This window comes from Triturus cristatus, chromosome 11 (assembly GCF_964204655.1).
Source record: "Triturus cristatus chromosome 11, aTriCri1.1, whole genome shotgun sequence".
Taxonomy (NCBI): domain Eukaryota; kingdom Metazoa; phylum Chordata; class Amphibia; order Caudata; family Salamandridae; genus Triturus; species Triturus cristatus.
Genome location: NC_140594.1, coordinates 435,655,681 through 435,682,253, shown reverse-complemented (window position 1 = coordinate 435,682,253; position 26,573 = coordinate 435,655,681). Strand labels below are relative to the sequence as shown.

General features: G+C 47.7%; 1 protein-coding gene across 1 annotated transcript in view; it reads left to right on the top strand.

Moving 5' to 3' along the window:
- Positions 1-21,009, top strand: part of CDS2 (CDP-diacylglycerol synthase 2) — a 335,907-nt gene extending 314,898 nt beyond the window's left edge. Inside the window, exon 13 of the mRNA XM_085636351.1 lies at positions 20,733-21,009. Within this exon, the coding sequence (XP_085492477.1) occupies positions 20,733-20,865 (133 nt within the window). The 3' untranslated portion in view covers positions 20,866-21,009. The remainder of the gene's footprint in view (positions 1-20,732) is intronic.
- The last annotated feature ends 5,564 nt before the right edge of the window (positions 21,010-26,573 follow it).

Sequence of the window (26,573 nt, the reverse complement as noted above, 5' to 3'; positions counted from 1 at the left end):
ACGTTTTGAATCCCCCCCTCGTCCAGAGATCGCCCACCCTGCTGATGCCTATCATGTCCCACTTCTCAAAGCCCTTCGAGGTCCACAGGAAGCCCAGCCGCTCAGAGGCATACAGTGGCGTCGCCCGGGTCAATCGATCCTTCCACCCCATCGCCAAGTTTGCCGCGTGCCACACCCGTACCATGACCCGCGTAGGGCCCGTCAGACGCGCGTCGAGCGATCGAGAATAAAGCGCCCGATTATAGTCACCACCCGGCAGTAATAGTTTATCCATCTCAAAGGCCGGGTTTAGAGCGGGCCTGTAAAGGCCGTGGTTTATCGCGGCCAGCTGGGAGGCCCAGTAGTACCGTTTGATGTCTGGGAGGGCGACCCCCCGTCATACCGCGGGAGTGTCAGCTTCGCAAGGGCGATACGCGGCCTCCCATCCCAGAATAGGTGGCGCTGCAGACTCTCCACCTCGCGAAAGTAGCGCGCCGGGACAACGTCCATCGTGTTCTGTAAAGCATATAGGAAACGTGGCAGCGACATCATCTTAAACAATGCCGCACGGCCAAGCGATGAGAGCGGCAAGCGCCTCCAACGCGCCACGTCCTCCTTCAGGCGCTGGAGGGGGGGGGAGCAAATTTTGTTTATATCGGGCCTCAGCGTCCAGGGTGATAAAGATACCCAGGTACTTAAATCCCTGCGGAGCGACCTGGATAGGGCAGCCCCGCGGTAGGATAGGAGTCTCCCCGGAGAGGACATACACACAGGATTTAGCCCAGTTGATGACTAGGCCAGAATTGCGGCCAAAGGAATGCAAAACATCCACTACTACAATCAGCGATTTACGCGGGGAAGCAAGGTATAAAAGGATATCATCTGCGTAAAGGGATACGCGATCCTCATACTCAGGGGTCCAACGGAGACCACGAATGGAAGGATCCCACCGCAGCCACTCCGCCAGGGGCTCCAAGGCAAGCGCGAAGAGGAGCGGCGACAGCGGGCAGCCCTGCCGCGTACCCCTGCCCAGCTCGAACGGAGCCGACACTCTACCGTTCACCACCACCTGCGCCAGAGGTCCGGAGTATAACAGTTTCACCCAACCAATGAATCCCGGGCCAAAACCAAACTTCGCCAGCATCGCCCAAATATATGGCCACTCAAGCGTGTCGAACGCCATAGTGGCGTCCAAGGACGCCAAAATGGCCGGCTCTCGTATGAACGGGACCCGCTCGAGCACCCCATGCAAACGCCGCAGATTAAGCGCGGTGTTGCGATGAGGGATAAAGCCGGACTGGTCCTGGTGAATCAGATCGCACACCACGCTAACCAGCCGATTAGCCAGCACCTTGGCGAGAATTTTGGGCTCCGCATTCAACAGAGAAATGGGCCTGTAAGATGTGACCCGATCCCGCGGCCTCCCCTCCTTATGAATAACCACGATAGTGGCCAGACGCTGGTCCAGCGGGAGGGAACCCGCCGAACGGGCCGCGAGGAACATAGCACGGAGATGTGGCGCCAGCGTATCCGGTCGCAGCTTGTACAATTCGATGGGAAGGCCATTAGGACCCATGGCCTTGCCGGAAGCGACCGAACGTATGGCGAGGGCAATCTCCTCAGATGTAGGGGCGGCGTCCAACGACACTTTATCCTCTTCCGAAAGGGAAGGCAGCGCAATGTCCCTGAGCAGAGCATGGGAATCCTCTTCCGAGCGGGAAGATACCGGGGAATACACCCCACGGAAGTATTCTGCGAAGCAATCAACAATTTCACCCGGCTCAGTGACACACACACCATCCAATTTCTCAATCGACGGGACAACTCGACTCGCTCTCTCCTTTTTATCCAGCCACGCAATCAATTTACCAGCCTTATCACCCACATCATACAGTCTCCCATGCTGCTCTCTACTGAGGCCCCTGGCTGCCTCCGTGACGAGGGCCTTATCGTCCGCCTGCTTGAGTCGGAGAGCATGTAATTTGTCGTCCGTCACCCCACATTCCAGATCACCCTCCAACTCAGTTATCTCAGTTTCAATACGGGTCACCTCCTCTCGCCCGCGCCACCGGGAATGGGAAATAAGGGACAGGGCCTCCCCCCGGATTACCGTCTTAAACGCCTCCCACAGAGAGACCGCAGACGATACAGATCCCACATTATCTTCAAAATACCGCTCAAGAGATTTAACCAAATCTGCGCGAATTGTGGGGTCACGCAGGTACCAGGGATTGACCGGGACCACCCTCCCCTCCCCCCTCGGGACAATGTCGAAGTGCAGCAGGAGCGGAGAGTGGTCCGAAATACCCCGTGCCAAATGTCGTACCTCCCCAACCCTCCCCGCCTGTGCCGCTGGCATCAGAACATAATCAAGCCTTGAAAGACTGCCATGAGCCCCGGAATGAAAGGTGTACTGTAGCTGCGTAGGGTGTTTCAGCCGCCAACAATCCACCAGCCCCAATGTATCCAAGAGGCCGGACAACCACGCTTGGGCACGGGGGAGATCCCTAGGAGGGTGACGATCCTCAGTACCGGAGACTACAGCGTTAAAATCTCCCCCAACCACTAGAATCCCCTCCGGAAGGCCAAGGAGGAGGCGTCCCAGATCAGCGAAAGTAGTTGTTTGCAACCCTGGCGGGACATAAACCGAAACTAAAACAATCACTCTACCCTCCAATCTACCCACCAGAGCCGTGTATCGTCCACTGTCATCGTGGAACACCTCATCCATTTCCAACGGGAGCGAAGTTTTAACCATGATTCCCACGCCCCTCGAACCAGAGGTGAAGCCCGAGTGGGGTGTGTTTCCTGCAGAAATACTATATCGGGAGAAATACGTTTTAAAAACTGCAGGACCACACCCCGTTTTATCCTGTCCCCCAGTCCATTAACATTCCAGGACAAAAGACTCAGTCCCCTACCCCCCATCATAGCCGAAGTCGAGCCATCTCCCCCCAGGGAGCACCGTAGAAGTAGCACAACAATACATCTGCCTTGTGGTACAAATAAACAATACCCAACCCCAACCCAACAGCCCCAACAAAACTCCCCCCTGCATGAGCCCAAACAGCCCCCCCAACTTGCAGTGTGCCTGTCGCCCCTATGTAATGAAACTACTAAGACCCCCTAGAGGAGGGAGAACCCCCTCGAGACCCAGCACAACCTCCCATGGAGGGGAAACAAGGCACAATAGGCAAAAGACCCTAAGCATGGCCAAAAGTGGCATCATCTGGGGTGAGCCACGGTGTCAGTACCTCAGACCCGGTCCGGTGAGCGCTCACCTCCTGTCGCCCCCCCTCCATCCCGACCATGTCCCCCAGTCAAAGTGTCCAACCAGTCCCCGGCCATGTCAGGACGGTCAAAAAAGTGAGTGCGACCATCCGCCTCCACCCGCAGCCTGGCTGGGAAGAGCATGGCATATTTTAGGTTCATGTCCCGAAGCCGCCGCTTGACACCCAGGAAACTCAGTCTCTGCTTCTGGACCGCCTGCGTGAAGTCAGGATAAAAGTTCACCTCCATGTTTTCCAGCTTAATCGGCCCTTGCAGTCTGGAAGCTTGCAGAATCGCATCCCTGTCCCGAAAGTTAAAAATACGGGCAATAAGAGGCCGCGGAGGGGCTCCGACCTTCGGCCTGCCTCCGGGAACTCTATGGGCCCTCTCCACCGCAAAGAATTTGCTCAGCCCCTTAGGCTGGAGATGGGTAGAGACCAGGTCCTCCACAAAGAGATCCGCCGCCGACTCCTCCCGTCCCTCGGGCACTCCAATAAGGTGGATATTATTCCTCCGGGCCCTGCTCTCGGAGTCCTCCAGGCGCCGATCCAGGAGCGCACTTGCCTGACGGAGCTGATGCACCTCCGTCTGAAGGGCCGCTACCTCAGTCGTGAGGCCCGACGCGGTGTGGGCCAAAGAGTCGACCCGGTCATTGGTCTTAGAGAGATCGGCTCTAACAAGGTTGACATCGATGAGGACCGCGTTGAGTTTATGTGCCAAGGTGTCGAATTGCTGGCCCACTGAGGTCTTCATCTCAGCAATGGCGCCCATAACATCCTGCAAAGTCAGATCCGCAGGCAAATCCGGGGCATCCGAGGGGCACTCGGAGGACTTGTGCGATCCGCCGGGAGACCCCTTCGGGAGGGTGTAGCGGTCCATAATGTTGGCCTGATGCGCGGTGCCACGCCGGGTAGACTTGGCCTTCAACCGATCCCCATCCTGCTTCGTGGCCATCGTCGTGTGGCTCGCGCCCTCACCAGCTACGCAGTGGAGAGCAGGCAATCAAGGACGAGAGCCCCGGGGGTCACCCCAGGACGGCAGAGCGGGCCACCGCAGGCAGGCAGGCAGGGTCTCCCAGCGAGGCCACCCCAACACAAAGAAGCGCCGTAATCCCACTTGCGATGAGGGCAGGGGGAGTCAAAAGCGAAAGTGAAAGTGCGGGGTACGCGACTCGCCAGGCCCAGCCCGCCGTTGTTGTTCACTTCGCCACTGGGTTACCCCCAAACTCGAATCCGGGGTCAGGAGGGAAGTAGGCCGCAAACTTCGGTCGGTGCTCACCCCGGCACCCGGGGTCCGATTCAAAAACGGAAAACGGGTACCACCTCGGCTCAGGCTCACCGACACAGTCCCCTCAACCGATTCAGGATGAAGGCAGGATAAACGTAGGAGGTCCTCGGGAGCCTCGCACCTACGCGGCCATCTTGGTTGCGCGCTAGGCTCCTCCCCGGGGCGGAAGTTCTTGAGGTCGGTCGGGTTCGCTGTTGGTTTCTTCAGCAGTGCGCTGAGCTCGGCATGCTTCCAGCTTTCCGGGAAGGTGGCTGTGTCGAAGGAGGTGTTGATGATGTCTCGGAGGTGGGGTGCGATGGTGGAGGTTGCCTTGTTGAAGACATGGTGGGGGCACGGGTCGGTCGGAGATCTGGAGTGGATGGTGTGCATCATGCGGGCCGTGTCTTCGGGGGTCACCTTGGTCCATGTCTGGAGGGTGGCGGCGGGGTGCGTAGGTTCGACCGATGGGTGCGGGGGTGGAGCGCCAAAACTATTGTGGATGTCGGCAATCTTGCGGTGGAAGTACGAGGCGAGGGAGTCGCAGAGGTCCTGTGAGGGAGTGATGTCGTTGTTGCCGGTGCTGGGGTTGGAGAACTCCTTGACTATGTTGAAGAGCTCCTTGCTGTCATGGGCGTTGTTGTCCAGTCGTTCTTTCAGAGATTTCTTCTTGGTGGTGCGCATGAGCTGGTGATGTCTGCGGGTGGCGAGTTTGAGGGCGGTCATGTTGTCGGCGGTCTTGTCGAGGAGCCAGGCCTTCTTGGAGTCCTTGAGTTCGTCGGGGAACCAGGGGGCCTTCTTGCTTCTGGGCCTGGTGGGTGGGTTCTTCAGTGGGGCGAAGTCGTCGGCGCAGGAGGTCAGCCACTGCGTGAGGTTGCGGGCTGCTGTGTTGGGGTCCGTTGTCCTGACAGGTGGGCTCTGGCTGAGGGAGGTGGCGAGCTGGTCGGTGGTGATCTTGCTCCAGTTTCTGTGGGGAACCTGCTTAGGGTGGTGGTGGATCATGTACTTTCTGAAGCTGAAGTGGACGCAGCTGTGGTCAGTCCAGTGAAGTCCGGTGGAGTGACTGAAGGTGATGGGCTTGCTGGATGAGAAGACGGGATCGAGCGTGTGGCCGGCGTAGTGGGTGGGGGTGTTGACCAGTTGCTTGAGTCCGAGGTTGGCGAGGTTGTCCAGCAGGGCGGTGGTGTTGCGGTCGTTGTTCTCCAGGTGGAAGTTGAGGTCCCCGAGGAGGATGTAGTCGGTGGAGGGGAGGGCGTGTGAGCTGATGAAGTCCGTGATGTCTTCGCAGAACTGTGTGCGCGGTCCCGGGGGTCTGTAGATGAGGGTGCCTCTGAGGGTAGTCTTGGGGTCGGTGTGGATCTGGAAGTGCAGGTACTCTGCGGCGTTGAATGCGTCGATGGAGTCAGTCGAGATGCGAATGGTGCTTTTGTGTACGATGGCGATGCCTCCTCCAGTCTGGTTGATGCGATCCTTCCTGATGATCTTGTACCCGTCCGGGATGGCTATGGCGATGTCGGGGGCTGAGGAGGCGTTCATCCAGGTTTCCGTGAGGAAGGCGACGTCTGGAGATGCGGTGTCGAGGAGGTTCCAGAGTTCCACGGCGTGTCTGTGGACGGAGCGGGTGTTGGGCAAGATGCACTTGAGGTGGTTGCTGTTGTCCGTCTTGGTGGGCGCGGTGCCGGGTCGGAGGCAGGAGAAGTTGCAGGATCGGCAGACGAAGGGTCCATGGGTGCGTCGCGGGGATGCTCGGTAGCATCCGGGGGTTCGGCCGGTGTTGAGTGCGTTGAGTGTGGCGGCATCGTAGGTCCTACGGGGGGGGGGGTGGTGGACGCGGGGGCCAGGTGGTCTGGCGCTGGGCGCGGTCCAGGCGCGGACGGTCGCAGACGGGCTTACCTTTGGCGCACCTTCGGCGCTCAATCGCGCTCCCGCTGCGCGGTCGCTCTGGGGGCGTCATAAGTAAGGAGCCGGGAGGGGGGGTCAGCTGGGAGGCGGGAGCGGGGTGGCCAATGGGCTGCAAGGGGAGGCGGGTCAGCGGCGGGAAAAGCGAGGGAAACTAGCCAGGGGCAGCGGCGGCGGTAAAAGGGCGAAAACAAGGGGCAGCGGCCGGCAGGGAGCAGGAGGCGGCACCTACCGGGAGGCGATGGTCAGCAGCAGTGACAGTGGTGAGCGGCGTCAGCGGTAGCAGGCAGGCGGCAGGAAGCGGCAGAGCAGGGGAGAGGAGCGACTGGCTGTGGGGGCACAGGGGGTCACACTGACCAGCCCACCGCGGACCCCTTAAGTAAGGAGCCGGGAGGGGGGGTCAGCTGGGAGGCGGGAGCGGGGTGGCCAATGGGCTGCGAGGGGAGGCGGGTCAGTGGGGTCAGCGGCGGGAAAAGCGAGGGAAACTAGCCAGGCGCAGCGGCGGCGGTAAAAGGGCGAAAACGAGGGGCAGCGGCCGGCAGGGATCAGGAGGCGGCACCTACCGGGAGGCGAAGGTCAGCAGCAGTGACAGTGGTGAGCGGCGTCAGCGGTAGCAGGCAGGCGGCAGGAAGCGGCAGAGCAGGGGAGAGGAGCGACCGGCTGTGGGGGCACAGGGGGTCACACTGACCAGCCTTCCGCGGACCCCTTAAGTAAGGAGCCGGGAGGGGTGGTCAGCTGGGAGCGGGGTGGCCAATGTGCTGCGAGGGGAGGCGGGTCAGTGGGGTCAGCGGCGGGAAAAGCGAGGGAAACTAGCCAGGGGCAGCGGCGGCGGTAAAAGGGCGGAAACAAGGGGCAGCGGCCGGCAGGGAGCAGGAGGCGGCACCTACCGGGAGGCGAAGGTCAGCAGCAGTGACAGTGGTGAGCGGCGTCAGCGGTAGCAGGCAGGCGGCAGGAAGCGGCAAAGCAGGGGAGAGGAGCGACCGGCTGTGGGGGCACAGGGGGTCACCATACCATACTACACAATGGCAGTCCATACCATACTATATTATACAATGACTAACCAATGCATACTATACTATTCAATGACACACCATACCATACTATATCATACAATGACAAGCTATACTATACTATCCTATACAATAACAGGCCATGCCATAAAATGCAGTGACAGGCCATGCCATACCATACCAAACTATACAATGACCGACCATGCTATACTATATAATGAGCGACCATACTCTACCGTACCATACTATACTATGGCAGGCCATGCTATGCTTTACTATACAATGCAATGACAGACCATTCTATACAATACAATGAAAACCTATGTCATACCATACTATACAATACAATGGCAGGCCATACCATACTATACAATGACAAACCATGCCATGCAATGCAATGGCAGGCCATACCACGGTATACCATGCATTGAAAGGCCGTTCCATACTATGCAAGGATTGGCCATATCATACAATTCTATGAAATGAAAGGTTATACCATACTATATCATAATATACAAGGGCTGACCATACCACACCATTCTATAAAATGGAAGGCCATGCCATATTATACAATGACAAACCATACCATAATATGAAATGAAAAGCTTTTCCATACTATACTATACCACACCATAATGTACTATACAATGACAGTCCATGCCACACCAAACCATAGTATACAATACTATACCACACAATGATTGGCCATACTGCACCCTGCCATGATATGCAATAACAGACGATACCATACTTTACAATGACAAGTCATACCATACTATTCTATACTATACTATACAATGGCAAGCCATGCCGCTCCATTCTGTACCATACTATACAGTCACACATCGTATCATACCATGTGATACTACAATGGCAGGCCATACTGTGCATTGACAGAACATACCATACCATACTATCCTATAGAGTGGCAGGCCATGAATTACCATACTATACAATGACAGGCCATACCATCCTATACAGTGACAGACCATACCGTACCATGCCATACGATAGGCCAAACCATACAATGAAAGACCAAGCTATACAATAACAGCCCATTTCATATCATACTATACAATGACTGGCCATGCCAGGCCATAGAATGAAGGACCATACCATAAGCGGCCATACCACACCATACCATACCATACCATACTATACAATGATAGGCCATACCATATGATACTATACAATGACAGACCATGCCATAGCCTACCATGATATACAGTAGCATACCATACTATACAATAGCACACTGGACATGTGTGTAAGTCACCCCTCTGAGAGGCCTACCGAGCCCTAAAGGCAGGGTGCAACATATGACCCAGGTAGGACATGCACTTTGCATGTCTTGACAGTGAAACACGCAAAACTGCCGTTTTCTGTGGAAAGATTTGGTCAACCAATTGGCAAGTGCAGGGTTACACGCAGACCCCTCAGCTGTGCTGACTCCAGAACGGTGCGACCAAAGTAGGTGCTCCAAGGTATCAAACAACTTGTTAGATTAAGCCCGACTTATGACTCAAGTAGAAATCAATGTAACTTGTTCCTGTGTGCAGCTTTAGAAAAGCTGCCTCTTAGTTGCCTTTAAAACCCCTGTGCCTTCTTGCGCACACATGAAGCCTGCTTCACAATGCAGCTTTCTGCCCTCCTGGAGAGACTTGTCAATGACTCTCAGGAAGGAGAATAATGAGAGATTTCAGGCCAGGGAGATGTCACCTCCCTTTTACAGGAAGCCACTTAGTTGTTAACCCCAAAAGACAGGCTTCAAAGGTGATGCCGCCCTAGAAGGGCAGATCTGTAACACCAGCAGAGAAGGCTGTCCCATTGTTGAGGTAGCCAGGCTGGCACAGAAAGGGGAATCCAGCTGCCAAACCGTTTTCCCCAGGGGCTTGTAGCCCTGAGTTAGCCACACTCCGGGGTGGGCTAATGAGGTGTGGACACTGAGAGAGGAGTATCACCATCTTGGGAGTGGGCAGAATGGTGCATACTGGAGTAGCCAGATGCCACTCTCAACAGGAAGTGGTCACTAGGTGAGATGGGACCAGGTAGTCCATTGGTAACCAACTGCATCCTGCCCTGAGGGCCCTTTCCGAGCATAAAGAGGGCACCCTTCACAACCAGACCTCAGATCTCGACCACCTTGGAGGAAGGGGCCAAAGAAGGACTGCCCTGCTACACAGAGGGACCAACAAAGATCGGCTACACCGACGAGGTTTGCACCTGCTGTCTAGCGAAGAGCTGAACTATGCCAACCATGTCCTGCTCAAGGAGAAGCCATCTCCAGAGACCAGTCAATGCCAAGAAAACTCCAAAGGCCAGCTGACTGGCCTCCTGTTTGCAGCTCAGGAACACAACAGCTGAAGAAGCCTGGTGTGGTAACTTGGTTGGCCTAAGTCTTCAAGCTGATACAACGGCTGCCATGCAGCATCGAGGGCAAAGACCCAACACACACAGATTCAGCCAAGTTCGTTGAGTCCGGGAGTGCTGTCGAAGATTTGCTGGGACCCTCAGAAGACAAGTTATCGACTCAGGCAGGATTGGCCTGTGACCTTGACAATGGATGACTGGTAGTCCAGTGGCAACTGGACTTCGGCCAGACAGAGAGGACTTCATGGGATGTTGACCCTGTAACCAGGAGCCCCCCATTCCATCTTCGTGGACCGAGGAATCCTTGCAGGAAAACCCCTGTCGACCGCGTCGCATCCACAGCATCCTTAGAGCATTTTCAGTATCCTTCATCCCTTGCTTCAGGAATACTCCATAAGAATCCAGTGAACAGCGAATAAAGTGCCTATAACTGCTGAAGGACTTCTGCTTCTGTCAAGGTAACTGTTCTTGAGGACCTTGCTCATCCCTTTGACTAGTTCCCTGCTGGACCCAGTCGCCCCAGGTACTTCTTACCAACCGCATTGACACGTACGTTTTCCTTGATGACGTTTTTAAGAGTCCAATTTGTTAACTTTGCCAAGGCTTATTCATAGGTAAGTGAAATTCCTTTGATTTATTATTGTTTGTAAAATCTATATCCCCGGAACCCTATGGTGGATCTTTTTTGTTCTAGTGTCTACATTTTTATAAAAATAAGTCTATTTTTATAAATTGGTGTCGGATTTCATGAGGGTCATGTCGATTTCTTCTTCAATTGTTTTGATACTGATTATATTATTTACACTTATTCCTCTGTGTAAACCTTGCTGCTCAGTGCCACAGCTTCCCAGGATTGAGCTGATGGTTTGACAAATGAAGCCCAAGAGTCCTAAAGGGGATAGTAAGTGTATTACACAGTGAGGTTGTACACTCACACCATATCATACACCACATTTCCTCACACTATATAATGGCATGCCATACTATATTGTACAGTGGCATACCATACCATACCATATTATACAATGGCAGCCGAACCATACAATGACAGCCCATACTGTACTATACAATGACACACCATTCATACCCTAATATATTATGACAGGCAATACCATACCATACCATACTATACCTTGACTGGCCTTACCCTACCGTACTATACAATGACTGGCCATACCATACCATACTGTACTATACTACGACAGGTCATACCATACAATGTGGATAATACCATACCATACCATACCATGACTAGCCATACCACCCCATACTCTACCATACCATACAATGACAGCCCATACCACACAGTACTATACTATACAATTCCAGGCCATACCATACCATACCATACAATGGAAGGCCATACTATACTATACTACAATGACAGGTCCTACCATACTGCGCTATACAATGACAGGCAATGCCATATCATACCAGACAATGGCAGACCATATCATAACACAGAATGACAGGCAATACCGTACCATGCTATACAATGACAAGTCCTACCGTACCATGCCATACTATACAACGACAGGCCATGCTATACTATATATGGCCATACCATACTATATATGGCCATAACATACTATACAGTGACAGCGCATACCATGATGATGATAGGCCATACCATATCACGACCACCATACCACACCATACTATTCAATGACTGGCCATACCATACTGTACAGTGATTGGCTGTACCATACCATCACACAATGACAGGCCATACAATATGATACAGTGGACAGGAATACTGTTGTATACAGTCACATACCATAGGATACTACACAATGAAATACCATGCCATAAAATGACAAGCCCTACCGTACTATACAGTGCTATCCCATACCATAGCATACAATGACATGCCAGAAAATAACATTCCATACCTTACAATGGCATGCCATACTGCACTATACTATAAAAACAAGCATTGGCATAGCCAATAGGTCTCGCTTTTGGGACCTTATAAGTATTTAGTTATGCAGCACAATATCCTTGGTGCAACAACATCAACTGTTGCATGGCTAAACACTTATAAGCTCCCAAAGGCGAGACCTGTTGGCTATGCCAATGCTTGTTTATTGCTGTTGTAGTGGTACAGTATACAAGATCATCATCTGGGCCCATCCAGTCCTCCTTTCCTACCTCTTTTTTTGCCATATACAATTCTGATAAAAAGTCAACCCAGGCTTCTTCTGAAATCTTAAAACTTAATGCCTCTCTGTTCTTATTAGTACCTTCATTTACCAGTTCCTAAACTTTCTTCCTGTCCTTTGAAGCCAACATTGCTAATGTCTTATCCCAATTTACTTTGTAGTTTTCCGTCTTCCTCTCTCTAATTATTTTGGCATACTAAGGTTTAGTGTTTCGAATAAGCCCTTCCCTATCGTTACTTGATTCTACACCTTCATATTTCATAAGTTTCCTCAACTTCCTTTTTAGAAACCAGTGTGCGAAGATCTATATTTGATTTTTTATGAGAACTCAATTTGTTTGCTCATTAGACAAACATACTACATAAGGCAATTCAGAGAACGTTATGTTGAAATACAAATGCCTGTTGCTTTACTTTAAAAGTCATGTTTTCGACTAGTTACAGCCAGTGCTTAATTTGTAAAATAATAAGTGCCAGGGCCAAAGATATTTCTCAAAAGGCCACTGCTGCTTGTGCCACTTCAGGTACCTCCCAGCGCTGCCAAATACCAGTACCAACAACCCCTACTTACCATTACTATAACTGTTACAAGTTACTAGGTGATCCAGAGCTGTAAGAATGGGCAGAGCAACCTGGTATTATTATTTTTATGAGTGTACTGAATTATTAAACAATTTGCTCACATGCTTTTTTTTTTTATTACTACACAAAATAGACTGAGAGCGCCACCATGTCGTCAACTGCCATAAATATGTGCTAGTGAAATTATTTAAGTGCTGGTGCCAAGCATCAGCAAACACCCGCACAAATTAAAAGCAGGTCACAACTTTATAACAGTATATACATGTCATCACCCTTTAAATACTTAAAATAGGTCATTTAAACATATGTACATGAAAATTGTTGAAGTGCTAAAGTTGAACTTTTGCATGAAAACTTTTAATCTGACGTTCTATCATCCCTTAACTATAAGTCGTCAAAGCATCACTGTGCACATATATTGTAACACATGCATATTTTGTAACACTGCAAATTTCTTTTATAGCGAGTAGACTCACTTGGGTTTAGTATTGCAGACCCACAATAAAAGCAGCTGTGTTGCACCTCTTGTTTTCCTGGTCGGCCAATAAATACTACTAACTAACTCGTAAGTCTAAAAGTCAAATTTACAAATATTTTTTGTGACTTACTCTTGAAGTACCACATAATTCCAGGAGTAAGGTAGGAGTACTCCCGTCTTGCTCCAGAAATTCAACGGTAAGCCAGGAGTCGCATCAAATCACGCCTAAATCTTTGTGAAGAAAGCCCTAAAGTTAGAACAATCATTTCCTAATTCCAATGATCAAATAAAAAAAAATATATATATATACATTTCTACTGCTTGTTCTATTCATTCTCTGCTTGCTCTGTGCATTGCTCTTATGCTTTAAATTCAAATTTCCGTAGTTTTTTGTAAGAAATGACATTTATCCCTCTTTTTGCTTTAATAGTAATTTAGAACTAATTTAGACTGCCCTCAAATACTTTTAAAGTATTCTATTTTTTTCATGCGTTTGCTGATTTAGATTATTATTAAAAAGAGGAAAATAGTGCATGTCACTGCTTTCCCACATTTTTAGTGGCATGGACATAACAATACAGGTCTGGAAGATAAAATAATGGCCTGGTGGCAACACTAGGGTAAACGGTGGAGGAAACTGGACGGTTCTGTGGTGCCTGCAGTACCTGGTGCTTAGATTGCTGTCACTGCATAAGAAGTCCACTGGTGGCTGGTGGCAGTGGCAGTTGTTGTACGCACTTTGGTTTGCAGATGCTCTTAGCAGTATACAAAGGCTTGGGTGCCATCCCTAGAGGGGGTGAGCCTGGCTTAGTGTGGGGTGCTGCATCAGGTGCTGTGCGTGCATTGAAGGAGGGTGCCGTCGATAGAGGTTAGTGCAATGGGACGGTGGTGCTGTCAGTTTGTGTTGGCAAGGGTGCTGCGATGCGTTCGAGCTTGTAATGAAAGAGTACAGGATAAGTAGTGTACAAATGCCTCAAGATATTGAACAGACTTAAGGTTTGGGGGTGGGGGTGCACTGTGAGATGGTTGCAACCGTTTTCAGACTCCCCATTAGAACGTGACTTCACCTGAGCATGCTCTAATTGGTGGGAGGGTGCAGTGATGACTTGGCCCCGGAGCACCCCACGCCTCATGCGTGACGGCAGGAGAGTCCCCGTGCTGAGGTGCTCCCAGTACATGAAGTTAGGTGGTTGGCACTAGAGGGAAGGGCTGTGGTCCAGGACGCTCGTTGGGATGGTCAGTTGTGGGCGCTAAGGGTGCAGTGATGGCTGGGCCCCGGAGCACATGTCTGAAGGCCGGAGTGTCACCGTGCTGAGGTGCTCCCAATACATGAAACTTTGGTGGTTGGCACGGGAGGGAAGTACTGTGGTCCAGAACGCTCATTGGGATGCTGTCAGTTCTCGATGCTATGAGTGCAGTGATGACTTAGCCCCGGAGCGCGGTCATGCCTCATGCGTGACGGCAGGAGTGTGCCTGTCCTAAGATGCTTCCGCTACAGGGAGCTGAGGCTGCTGTCACTGGAAGGAAGTGCAGTAGTTGGTGCTGGCAGTTCAAAGTGACATACATGCAATGATGCAGGTAAAGGGGTAGTAGTAGGTTTAGTACTGGGGTGTACTGATGGGCTGTGGTGTATGGTGCCTCCAGTACTTGAAGCGAAGACTGCTGTCATTAGAGGGTGGTAGTGAATTAACGTACCATTGCACCATGGTGCTGCGACTGTGAGGTACCGCAAGTCATAACCGAAGCTCAGGGGCAATCTTGGGGGTGGAAGCGGGGGGCGTAGAAGAATGTAATCAAGTAGCATGGTGCTGAGGTGCTGCTGAACGAGCTATGGCATTACGATACTGCAAGTAGCACCTGAAGCTCAGGATTCTGTCACTGGAGGGGGCGAGTGCATTAATGAGGGACAGTGCTGTGCTACTTCTGGTGTCTGGTGGAGATGTGTCTTTAAGAGGCTGTCAGTAGCATCTGAAGCACGGCGTGCTCGCATCGAAGCTGTAGGTGCATTATGGCATGATGCGTGTGCATTAATATAGCATTATGCTGAATTAATGATACTGCGAGTTCATTGTTGTGGTATGAAGCTGGTAGTGCTACTGGTTTTAAATGCTCTCAGTAGTACCTGTAGCCTGGGTGCTCTCATTGGAGGGTGAGTGCTTTGATGAGGCATGAGGGTGATACGTTACTGCTGGTAAAGAGATGGCTTTAAGGTGATATCACTGCTATCTGAATCTGAAGCTGAGTGTGCACTCATCCTAGTAGGGGATGAGTGCGTTAGTGAGGCATGCTGCTGTGGGACTGAGGCACACTGCTAGAGCATCCTTCACAGTGTTAGGGTCTGTGAAAGCTGTCAGTTGTACCTGAAGCTGAGGGTGCAGAGAGGCCGGTAGGACTTGTGGGTGCTATTCTCCCCCATGCCTTTGCCCCAGAAGTCGTTGCTGAAGATGCTCCGGAGCAGGGCCCCTGGCTGGACATCGGAGTTGTTGAGGATGGCCCAGACATCATTGTGCAGGAATTCCCCGTACAACGCATGCCGGTAGCACAACGCGCAGACCAGGCACAGGGCAAGCGGCAGCCCGAAGAGCTGGGGCCAGCGCCAGGCGGGCATCTGTGAGTTCAGCACCCAGGACAGTCCCAGCGCCCACCCTCTCTCCAGAGGAAGCTGTGACCTCCCAGCAGCAGAAGGTAAAATCTTGGAACCGAACAGCCCCCCGCTACAGCTCCTTAGTTCTTGCCACACGCAGACTGACTGTTGTTATCACCACAGGGTTAGGAACCCAGCAGCACACACAGGCTGCAGGGATTTCAAACATGGCTCGGACCTCCTCGGATCAGATTTATTTCTAATTATGTCACTCAAAAACAAGTATCCAGGTTTGATGAAGTAAAACGCATGCATTAGGATGGTGGGGGGAGGGCTTATAACAAGCAGCAGCTGTTTTGAAGCACTCATTCTTGTGCTGGCATCCGCCTTGCGGGAGCGAGCAGCGGCGGCGCGAGAGCCACATGTTTTCAATTAGCACGCGCGCCGCTGCTCACTCCCGCAAGGTGGATGCCAGCACATGCATGAGTGTGGTTGAAAAGGAGCAGACCGATTTCAAAAGGTCATCTCCTAGAGCAGCGCATGCGTGCTGCCTAGGCGAGACCTAATGACAGGCCATACCATGTCATACTATACAATAATAGACAATGAAAAGCTATACCATACTTTACAAGGACAGGCCATGCTATTCCATTCTATACAATTACATACCATGGCATACTATACAGTACATACACAGTACACAGTACACATGGCCACACTATACAGTGACAGGTCAATACCGTCCTTACCATACTATACACCGGCAAGCCATACCTTACATTGCCATACCATAATATACTATACCATACAATGACAGGCCATACCATTCTATACAATACAATAGTAGGCCACATCATACTATAGCATACAATGACAGACAATAGCATACTATACACGGACAGGCCATACTATTTCATACTGTACAATGACATACCATAGCATACCATGCCATACTATACAGTGACAAGCCAATACCATCCCTTACCATATTATACAATGGCCGTCCATACCATTGTATACAATGACAGGCCATAAAATGCCGCACAATACCATACCATATTATGCAGTGGCAGGCATACCATGCTATGGAAAAGTATTCTTACACGTGTATGTGTGTGTATGTGTGTGTGTGTGTGTGTTCCCCCTTTCCCCCAATGGAATAAAACAAAAGTTAAAGTGATGTTATAGTTAGGTGAACATACCAGTTAAAAAATTCAATTTTAAACTCAGAAAAGCATATGAAGTTCACAAGTTATAGTTATCTGGAGTAACTCTACCTCATGCCCTAATCTATTTCTAACTCACTGTCCCACCATACAGTGTTTTCATAAATTGCTGTTTTAGAGGTTATTAGAGAAGATATCAAGGGAGTCATTAATGGAGTCATTGAGCATCTCATGAGCGATGTAACATGAGAGGGTATATGCAGTACATGGCGATGGCATGTGGAATAGTTACTTTAGGGCCCAGGTTATAGTAACTTCAGATAACTTTTACTGGTGAATTTCCGTTTGTTTAAAATGGAATTTTCAACGGACATATTTTTGCCTATAAGATCACTTTTTAACCTTTTATTCTGTGAAGTTGTAAGTTCTTTTAACAAAGTACTCCCTAGCACCATACTTTACTATGCCAACCCCCCCCTGCGCTCAACCTGTTGCAGTGCACAGACTTTGCCCACACGCAGCGTGGGTTTGGGCGCAGGGCCTTGCCTAATGCCAGGCACAACGCTCAACCCCCTACCATGCACAACCTTGTGCCCAACACCCGTCCTGCGATCAGCCCCCTGCCGCTCATGGCCAAAGGTGTGGAGTTGGTCGCAGGACATGGCCACCTAATCCCCCTTGGACAGCGAACGCCTTTTTATTTAATTTTTTGTGGTGCCCGGTATTCGCGTATCTACACTGGATGCTGCTCTGGGGCCTGTATTGAATCCATGGATCCTCAAACGATTTTAGCCCCACGGGTGTTCCCTTTGGTTTCCCCTAACATAGCCCAGATTTGGTAAACGTACCGCTGCCCTGCCTCCTTATGTGTTGTGTTTTTTTTATTTCAGGGACATTGGGAGCGAGATAACCGCTACAACATTTTCCTCAGGCTGCGGTCTGCCAGTGAGATTTCCCATTTTGTCCTTCTGGATCCCTGGAACCTCCGCAGATGTATCGCATCGCTAAATATTCATACATTTTGAACCTTAATTCCTCAAAAGCTACTGAACGTTTTTACACCAATTAACAACAACCACACTACCGGGGCCAAGATCTAGCTTTCTGCCAAATTTGGCGTAACCATTTTTGGGGAAAGTTTTGTGAAGATTCATCGAACGCCGCCAAAATTATTAGCAAACCAAAAAATCAATTTCCTATGGAAACGCGATCCTAATTATAACTACCAAGTGGCGTAGTTAGATGAACATTTCAGTGACAACGTAATGTTTTTAACTAAAGAAAACACTGAAGTTCACCAAATTTGTGTAGTAACTTTAACTAATGCCCCTAAGTAACTATAACGCCCCCGCCAAGCACAGTCTTCTCATCAATGATGTCATTACAGATGTTGCAGTGATGTTATTACTGATGTTATAAAACCCCACTCTGGTCCAGGGAAGACCTGGCTTGGCAGTTCAGGCTGGACTGTTCCAATGAGTTACAGGGTCAAGACTGATTTGCATATGGCTGGGTCTGAACTGGGGTGGCAAAGTGAGCTAAAGAATGATGATGCATTCAACCCAGATCTGTGACTAGGGGTGAGTGTCAGAAAAGTATCAGTGCTCCGTCCAGCGTCTCCTTGTGTTGTACTGTCTTAGACATGCCATCTAGTCAGTAATAGTGAAGGATAGTTTCAGTGAAGGTCCAGATCCCTTTGCTGAAGATCATCGGCATGCTCACCTTGGGTGCCTTTCCAAATGCCTCTCTAGATCTGGCAGGTTCTACCCCCTCTGGACCTGGAAGACTGGGCCAGTTACTGCCAGATTACTTACCTGCCATTCCTGTGTAAGATCACTCACACAGGTATGGCCACCCAGCACAATGAGAAGGCAAAGGCTACACGAAGGCATAAAAATGGCTGCCATCCAAGTGGTTGATGACACTCATTGGCATCCGTCTGTTTTATTGTTCTGTTCAGACACTTTGTGGGCTTTTACACTGTTGACCACAAAGCCTTACTTGAGACTCTTGCATCCCTTACCAGTTTTGATGGAACTGTCCTGCAGCCACTCCAGTTGTATATAAAGAAGAGAAGCTAGTGCAAATAGGTGAGTTACTTCAAGCCCATGATAATCCATGTCGCATGCTGCATTCCCCTGGTTTGATCCACCTATAGGCAGATGGCACTCACCTTTATCTGAATATCTCCTCTGGCCTCAATATCAACCATGTGAAGTTCTTCCTCACTACACGTCAAGCATTGATGTCCAGTGCCTACATCCAGCTTAATCCCATGAAGATGGAATTTGAACACAATAGGTTTAAAAATAGCTCTGAGAGATAAGCCTGAATATTTTCACGTTCTAGCTTGTCAGAGATTCCAAATGGCAGGGCTTCCACAGAGACACCAACCACAACTTCTAGAACCACATCACGCTCAAGGAAGAGATTTCTTGGAATCACCTGGCCTTTCTCTGCAGAGTGAACCCCTTCCTATCTAAAGTGGACTTAAGAACTGCCCTCCAGTCCTGGATGTATTCCATTTCAATAGTAGTAACTGCTGGTCAGCGTCTTTGAGACCTGCATGTCACCCATTAAAAGCCTCCTACTCACAGAAGGTGATTTAATTGAAGGTCTTAGAAAGTAAAGTAGAGTACACCAACTCTTGTCACATACAAGCCCTGCTGTATCAGATACAGTGCACTCAAATTTGGCTCCCCAACATTCACAACCACTAAAATGGAAACCTCTAGTGACACATGCAAGAAGGTCAACATCATCACCAGATTCGAAACCAGAAAATGGAGTAAAGTTAAGACCCTTAACCAGGCCTCATCCTGCTTTGCTCGAGGTATATAGAAGTGCATTCCTTGCATTTACTTGCCTCATCGTTTTCTACTTCTGGAATGAGCTGAAGGCCTGTTCCTTCAAACAGCGCTTCATTGTAGTGTTACAGTTGAGCTGCGGGACTCACCCTATGGCTGCCCACCTCCTCCTTTCACCGCACCTTAATTTATGATGGCCATATTTGACGGACACGGTAGCAGCACCTGGACAAACTATGGCATTCGTAACTTTTGATGTCTGGTACTCCAGCATATCAAGGCAAAGGCTATGGGATTAAATAAAGGATTAATAAAACCTGCACGTTTCCTAAAAACCAAAAGCCAACACTTTTAACTCTGCATTGTCTAACTTCAGTTCTAAATGGTGGAACCCTACAGCATGGGGCTATTACCCATGCTAATGATTTTCTACCAGCGATTCCACTTTGCCAAGTAAAGTAAAGACGTTGAAATACTTAATTTTCCTCCTCTGCATGTTTTACCTGCTCTGCTGTTAGCGAATTGTTCTCACTTTTGTTCCTGTGGCTAATTGTAAGGTGCTCATCCCTTTTTACGTGTTCTTTCTTAGCATGTTTGTCATAGTTCCATCAGGGCCATACAGTGGCTGCACCCAAGTGATTACATGGTTTATCAATGAAATACCATTTTATCTGCTTTAGTATGGGGGTTAGTTTGAGTTTTGCAGATGTGGGACATCTGCCAAAAGTACTGTCCTTTTTTAGTTTGCATACATAAGTATACTCTCTAAGTAGGGCAGACAAATACATAGTTATACGGCAGCAGTCGATTTCTGTCATATGTTTTGCTTCTGCCAACCCCCTGAGTTTTTTTAGGTTTTTCGTACGCTTATTGTAAAATTTATACTAACTTTAAAGGGTGTCAATTTCTGCACTGTCACCAGGTAAGTAGCCTAGTGATTCAAGTTCTTCGATGTCATATCTTGATGTCATTTGAAAAGTCAACAGCATGTGAAATAATTTCTCGTACCTTTGTGATTTTTGTAAATTAATATAAATATTTTCCAGGAATAGGAAAAATAAATTAAAACCGTGGAAAGCTGCATGCACGTGTAAGGCCTTGTACACTCTATTGAAATCAGTGTGTTTCTCTAAATGCTCACTCCTGCTTTATTTCCATTTCAGGGGACCCAACCCAAGCAAACTGATTCAGCAGTTTTTAACCCTGCGGCCCGATCAGCAGTTGCACATCTTCAACACGTTAAGGGTGCACCTGATGGACAAGGGAATGCTTCCAGAACTGCAAGAGGAGGCTTAAGGTGCCGTCACCAAGCCCGGCGCGAGATTCCCCAACCTGCCCGTCTTAATACGATAGCAAGGCATCCCTTAGCATTATGTCGGCATTTTTACCTATGTCTGCATTTGTGTTTTTACTTTTTAAATGTTTCTTTCAAGCACACACTCAGACACACACACACATATATTTCTATATGTATATATATATATATATTTATACCTAAATATATATTCGGAAACTAGAAGGTGTGATGCCCTTGTAAAGACTGAGGCAGGTGACATGTGGAGTTCACTCAGACTAGCATGTTATTGGGCATGCCCAAAAAATCCCAAGGACACCCTTTAGTTGGTTTGGTCGTAAAAGGGATGTCGGTATTACATTTTAAATCCTTTTTATTAACAGGTTTGATTTATACTCCCCAGCGATGAGAATAATTTTGCCCTTGGGGGGAAGGAAAGTGTTCTCTGTGGGTTTAAAAAGTAGGCAGTATTGTTACTGCCTTCCCTTTTAAATATACTCAGGGGTTTATTATCGAGTTGATATCATTTGCTTCTGCAACCCCTGCTCTACATGCAGGTAGGGGGGAGAAGGAGAGCATTCCTCATGCTGTGTCCAGGTTACATTACCTGATATGAAAGTGAAGGACTGCTGAATATATTAAGAGGCCCATAGGTTGATCTTGCCAATCCAGGTCTCCAATCCAGTCTAACACAGACTACTTCTTAGGCCATGGTCACATAATGGGGAACATAAGCTAATCCTGCTGGGAGATGTTTGCGCATGGATGCATAGGAGAGTGCATGGTATGTGACCATTGAGGATATATTATTTCTGTCTTGCTGCTTTTGGCCATGCACTCTGATTTATTGTGAAAATTAGACAAAATATCCTTCAAAGCCATACACCCCTGCTTTGACACACGTTTTTTGCTGTCACCTTGTTGAGGGCCTTGCAGCTTGTAGCATGGGGAAGCTTGAAACTCACTGTGAAAGTTTACGATTTAAAAAAAGAAAAGTATATTCAACTGTATACATTGTTCCACATTTTTAGTTAAGAAGTAGCCGTTTTGGTTTTTGTCCTTTTGAGTAGTTAGTTGTTTGTTTTACAGTAAAATGTTTACATTTTTTTAAACACGTCTTATGCAGATAGTGTTTATCAAAAGCATGGTAGGCCGAGCACAGTATTTTTTCCTACATTTTATTTTCTATGGACTCCTTAGAGTACGATAATGTTCGTATTCCAAAAGACAGCATTGCAGCACTAGTTAAGGGACGGATGTGAAATTGTATTTTTGCAAGTAGTGGGAAGATTTCTGATGCTGAGTAAGAGGCGGAAGCTATTTCTTCAGATTACTGTAACACATCAAATTAGCTGTGGTATGAGGCGTTTCAGCAGCTGCAACACTATGGCTAGTGATCAGTATTACAACTGCAAAGCAGCTACAGCAGTATGCCATGCAAGCCCTTTGTGTAAGCAGGTGACTGGTCATTACACTGATTCCTGTATATTGGTAACGAAAACTAAGTGATAACAGATTTATGTCACCTCAAAAAATATTATGACTAGAAATTACCCCAACTGAGTTACTCACAACTATTCTTAAAATTGACATTTCATTGACATGAAGCAATGGCCTACACATTGAAAATGGTGTTTTCCATTCTTTACTCTTAATAACCTTAGCTCTTTTGGTAACTCTTTTTTTTAGGAACTGACCCTTTGCCTTAACCCTAAGCCTTTGTCTACCTATGACCTTTTTTCTAACCCAAGCCCCTTTTGTTACTCTTTGCTTAAAACTGAATTTCCCAATCCTCAGATTAACTCTTAACAGTATGGAAAAAACCTCACCCAAATCTGTATTTAGTTTTAATGAAAAAAGCCCATTGCCTTTCATGCTTAAGTGATGAACCAATTACTTACAGGTAATCTTCATTACTCTGATTTATAGTCTTCCTCGTCCCAGTCATGACAACAAGGCTTTCCTGCCTCATACAAAAGCTTACCACGTTACAGATTAGAAAGTCTTTCTTCGCTCTCCATTCTGTTTGAATAGAAAATTGACCCTCCCTTGCACCGCCCCCTGTATCTCACATGCCAGAAGAGCAAGGTGCCAGACTGCAACATGGGAAATTAATAAGAGGTTTGACACCCTGAAATATTTAGTGCGATGTAGCTATATGGACAATACACATAAAAGATCTAAAAGAAAAGAAACCTAAGGATAATCAGCCGATGGTAGGACCAGCAAAATAATTTCCTGACTCAAAACGAAACCTTGAAACATTTAGGATCCAACTTCAGGACGACTTTATCTAGAAAAAAACGTAAAATTGCAGTTGTTGCATAGGTCAGCCTTGATGTACCCTGAGCCAAACCCTGGCTGAGAATTCTGATTGGTCCAGCAAATGGGGCACCTTGCTCTGAATGCTCATCAATCTGTCATGCGGGACATAGATGCGTCCCTCCTTTGTGTGTAACATGTCTCTGGTAATTCTATTTGGCTGCTCCAGACAGAATGTTGACTTCTGGTGATTGATGACTACCCCCAATCTCCGCAGTAGTTTGGTCAACTTCTCCTTACTTTCCTGAGCCTTAAGAAATGAAGAGGCAGTCAATACCAGTCATAGATGTAGGGAAAAATAGTGAACCCACACAACTGCAGGTAGTATGCAACAAAAGGAGTAAGTACTTTTGTGAAGACTCTTGCTGATTTTGCTAACTGAAGGGAAGAGCTTGAAACCATAGATGCTGATCTCCATTTGAAAAATGGAAAAATGTCTGGATGCCTTGATGTATTGGAACATAAAAAAGTATGCATTCTGCAGGTATAAAATCAGTAGAAAATCTCCTTCCGCTATCAAAGGAAAAATGGTTTGGAGCACACCTTTCAAAAAGTTTCCATTTGCACAAACTTGTTTTAAGGCCTTTGAATCCAACATTGGAAGAAACCTGCCATCTACTTTGTCTCTAAAAAGAGATTAGAATAAAATGTGCTTCCTCTGGGTTGGAACTGGTACCACCGCTTCCTTGTCTAGCAGTGCTTGGACTCCTTGAAGCATGAAGTCTCTTTTTAACATTTCTTTTGGCATTGACACACTGAGAAAACAACATGAAGGGGTTCTTTTGAGAATGGAATGGAGTACCCCTTTGTTACAATGTTTAGGACTCTGGCATCTGCAATACATGTCTGACACTGCTAGTAAAACAATCGTAACCTTGACATAGTAATTTCTCCAATTGCATTTGAGTTTTTAAAGCGGTTGGTCTGGTTTTGTTGGCGAACACAGCTCGGCCACAAAAGGAACGTTTATCCTGTTGTTTCAGGGGCTGAATTTATTTTTAACCAGAATTCAGTTTAAAAGTTCTCAATCTTTTTTGTTTCTTCAGCAGCCTTAAGTACTATGTCCTCAAATTCTGCCCCAAAAAGGTTTTGACTCTTAAATGACAGCTTCTGAATTAGTGCTCTTTGTGGTACATCTACCTTCCAACACTTCATCCAGAGGAGGAGACGCCCCGCAATTGACGCCCCTTTAGCGGAGGAAGCTGCCCACAAACTATTAAAGGATATATCCAAAAAGAACTTTGCCTACAGTTCCATGTTGGACAATAATGGAGTTAATAATAGAGTTGAGTATACATTATCTTGAAGCCACTCAAACAGTTGTTGAACGTCTTATCAAAGAACCTGAGATACCTAATCCACATAGGTATTGGCTCTAATGGATAAATTAGCTGCATAAAATCCTCTTTTCAACACTGCGTCTACCTTCCTGTCAACAAAATGCAATAGTGTAACATCCTCTGCAGCCAGAGAAGATGTAGATCTCCTGGAGAGTAGAATTGTATTCACCTCCGGGGTTTGCAGAAAGTTGAATCTCAAAACCCCCAGAGAATATCTTTTATGAAGAGAACGTGTAATAGAAGATTTACCATTATCTTTCCACTCTTTTAAAAATATCTGCTTAATTACCTCATGGAATGGTAAATCATCCGTCTGTATTAAACTTTACAGGAAGTAGACACCCTCTTACTGGTCAGGTTCCTCCTCAACCCAAGCTGTTTCTTACGTGTTTAAAAAGATAACGAAGGTAGGAGCTCTGAACATACTTCCCCTTCTGATTATCCTGTTCATCTTCTTGATCTTCCTCCAGAGGCTTCCTTTTAGGCAGTCTCCACTGCTTCTTTGGTTTGCACCTGTAAATCCTGCCTAGAAATCTGAGGTATTTCTACCTTCACCTCTTGCACAGACTCCATGTGATTGTGCTTAGCAGTAGCCTTCCTTGGCTTCATCATGACAGTATTCCAGCTAATTGTGATATGCTATGCAGCTTCTTATATAGTGAGTGAATCTTCTCCTCAATTCTCACCATGCAGCAATACCGGAAATAAAACTGTCAATGCTGCCTCCCCATACCTGATGTGCCGGCAAGTGGCACGCCACATGTTGAGATACCGTGCAGACCAGTTCTCAAATGGCCCGACCTCCAATACAAACCAGAGCTCCCCGCCTCAGCCCTGATCTTGAGCAGGGAGTGTATGACACCCAGTGGAATCCAGACAGGCTATGACCGCCAAGCAAGTAAGTGCAGGTTAATCTGAAAACAAGTTCCGACACCCGATATTGACAGTGCTTGTTACCCCACCTTATTACATGGGTAAAACAATGTGTCTGAAACCAAAGGTAAAACATTACAGTAATTGAAGACATGATTTAATAAACTTACTGCATCCGTGGTAAACCTGTTGAAGATAGAAATAAAATACAGGGTGGGCGGAGCAAGGAAGGGTCATACTTCTACTCCAACAGAATGGTGATCGAAGAAAGACTTTTTAATCTGTAACGTGGTAAGCTTCAGTCTGAGGCAAGAATGCCTCATGTTGTGATGACTGGGACGAGGTGGTGGAGAGATGACAGAGTAACATTTAATTGAAATATTATTCTTTGTACTAACTTTCATTTGTGGTTAAGTCTCAGTACAGGCAATCTTAGTTGTGGATTTGTTTTAGTGACATAATCTCAATGATAACATGTGGGAAAAGGCACACTGTAAAAATAAATGTTCACATAGACATTGCATATAGGCATGTTCATTGACTGGTAAAATACCCGGTCCTGTGTACCATTATAGGTTTCAAAAGTAAAGCATTCCAATAGAATAAGCCACTCCCACTCCCCAGAACCTTTTGGCCAACCATACCACTGGACATATTTGCTCTGTTCAAATCCTTCTTGGATTTTCATTGTATATTCTTCACAGATTGGGGATAATAAAAAGACCACGTCATAAGTGACCTGAAAGTCATAAATGTAGGCATTTGTGGATGAGAACATTGATGCAATGCAAAGACCTTGCAACGTCAAATTTACTTTTTTTATGAGGTAGCTGTGTCATGTCTGTCAATTGTACCACCTAACCATCTATACTCTAGTGTTGTTCACTTCCTGAAAATGGTTAAATGTTCTTGTACAATAGTTCCGTATGAAAGGACAGATTGCAGAAACATCCATTCACAAATAAAAAGTTAAACTGTATCTTAATCATATAAATAGCTCTTACAAAAATGTGTAAACCCGTTTTAATTCCTAAAGCCAGCAAAGAAAAACTGTTAGATCATTGTGCAGAGTTGACTCCAGCCCATTTTGATTTGGAGCAAAACATTTGATACTCGATTTAAGTGGGTCTAGGTGTATGTTGGAGTCCATGTACTGGTGTAAATCCTTATGGTCG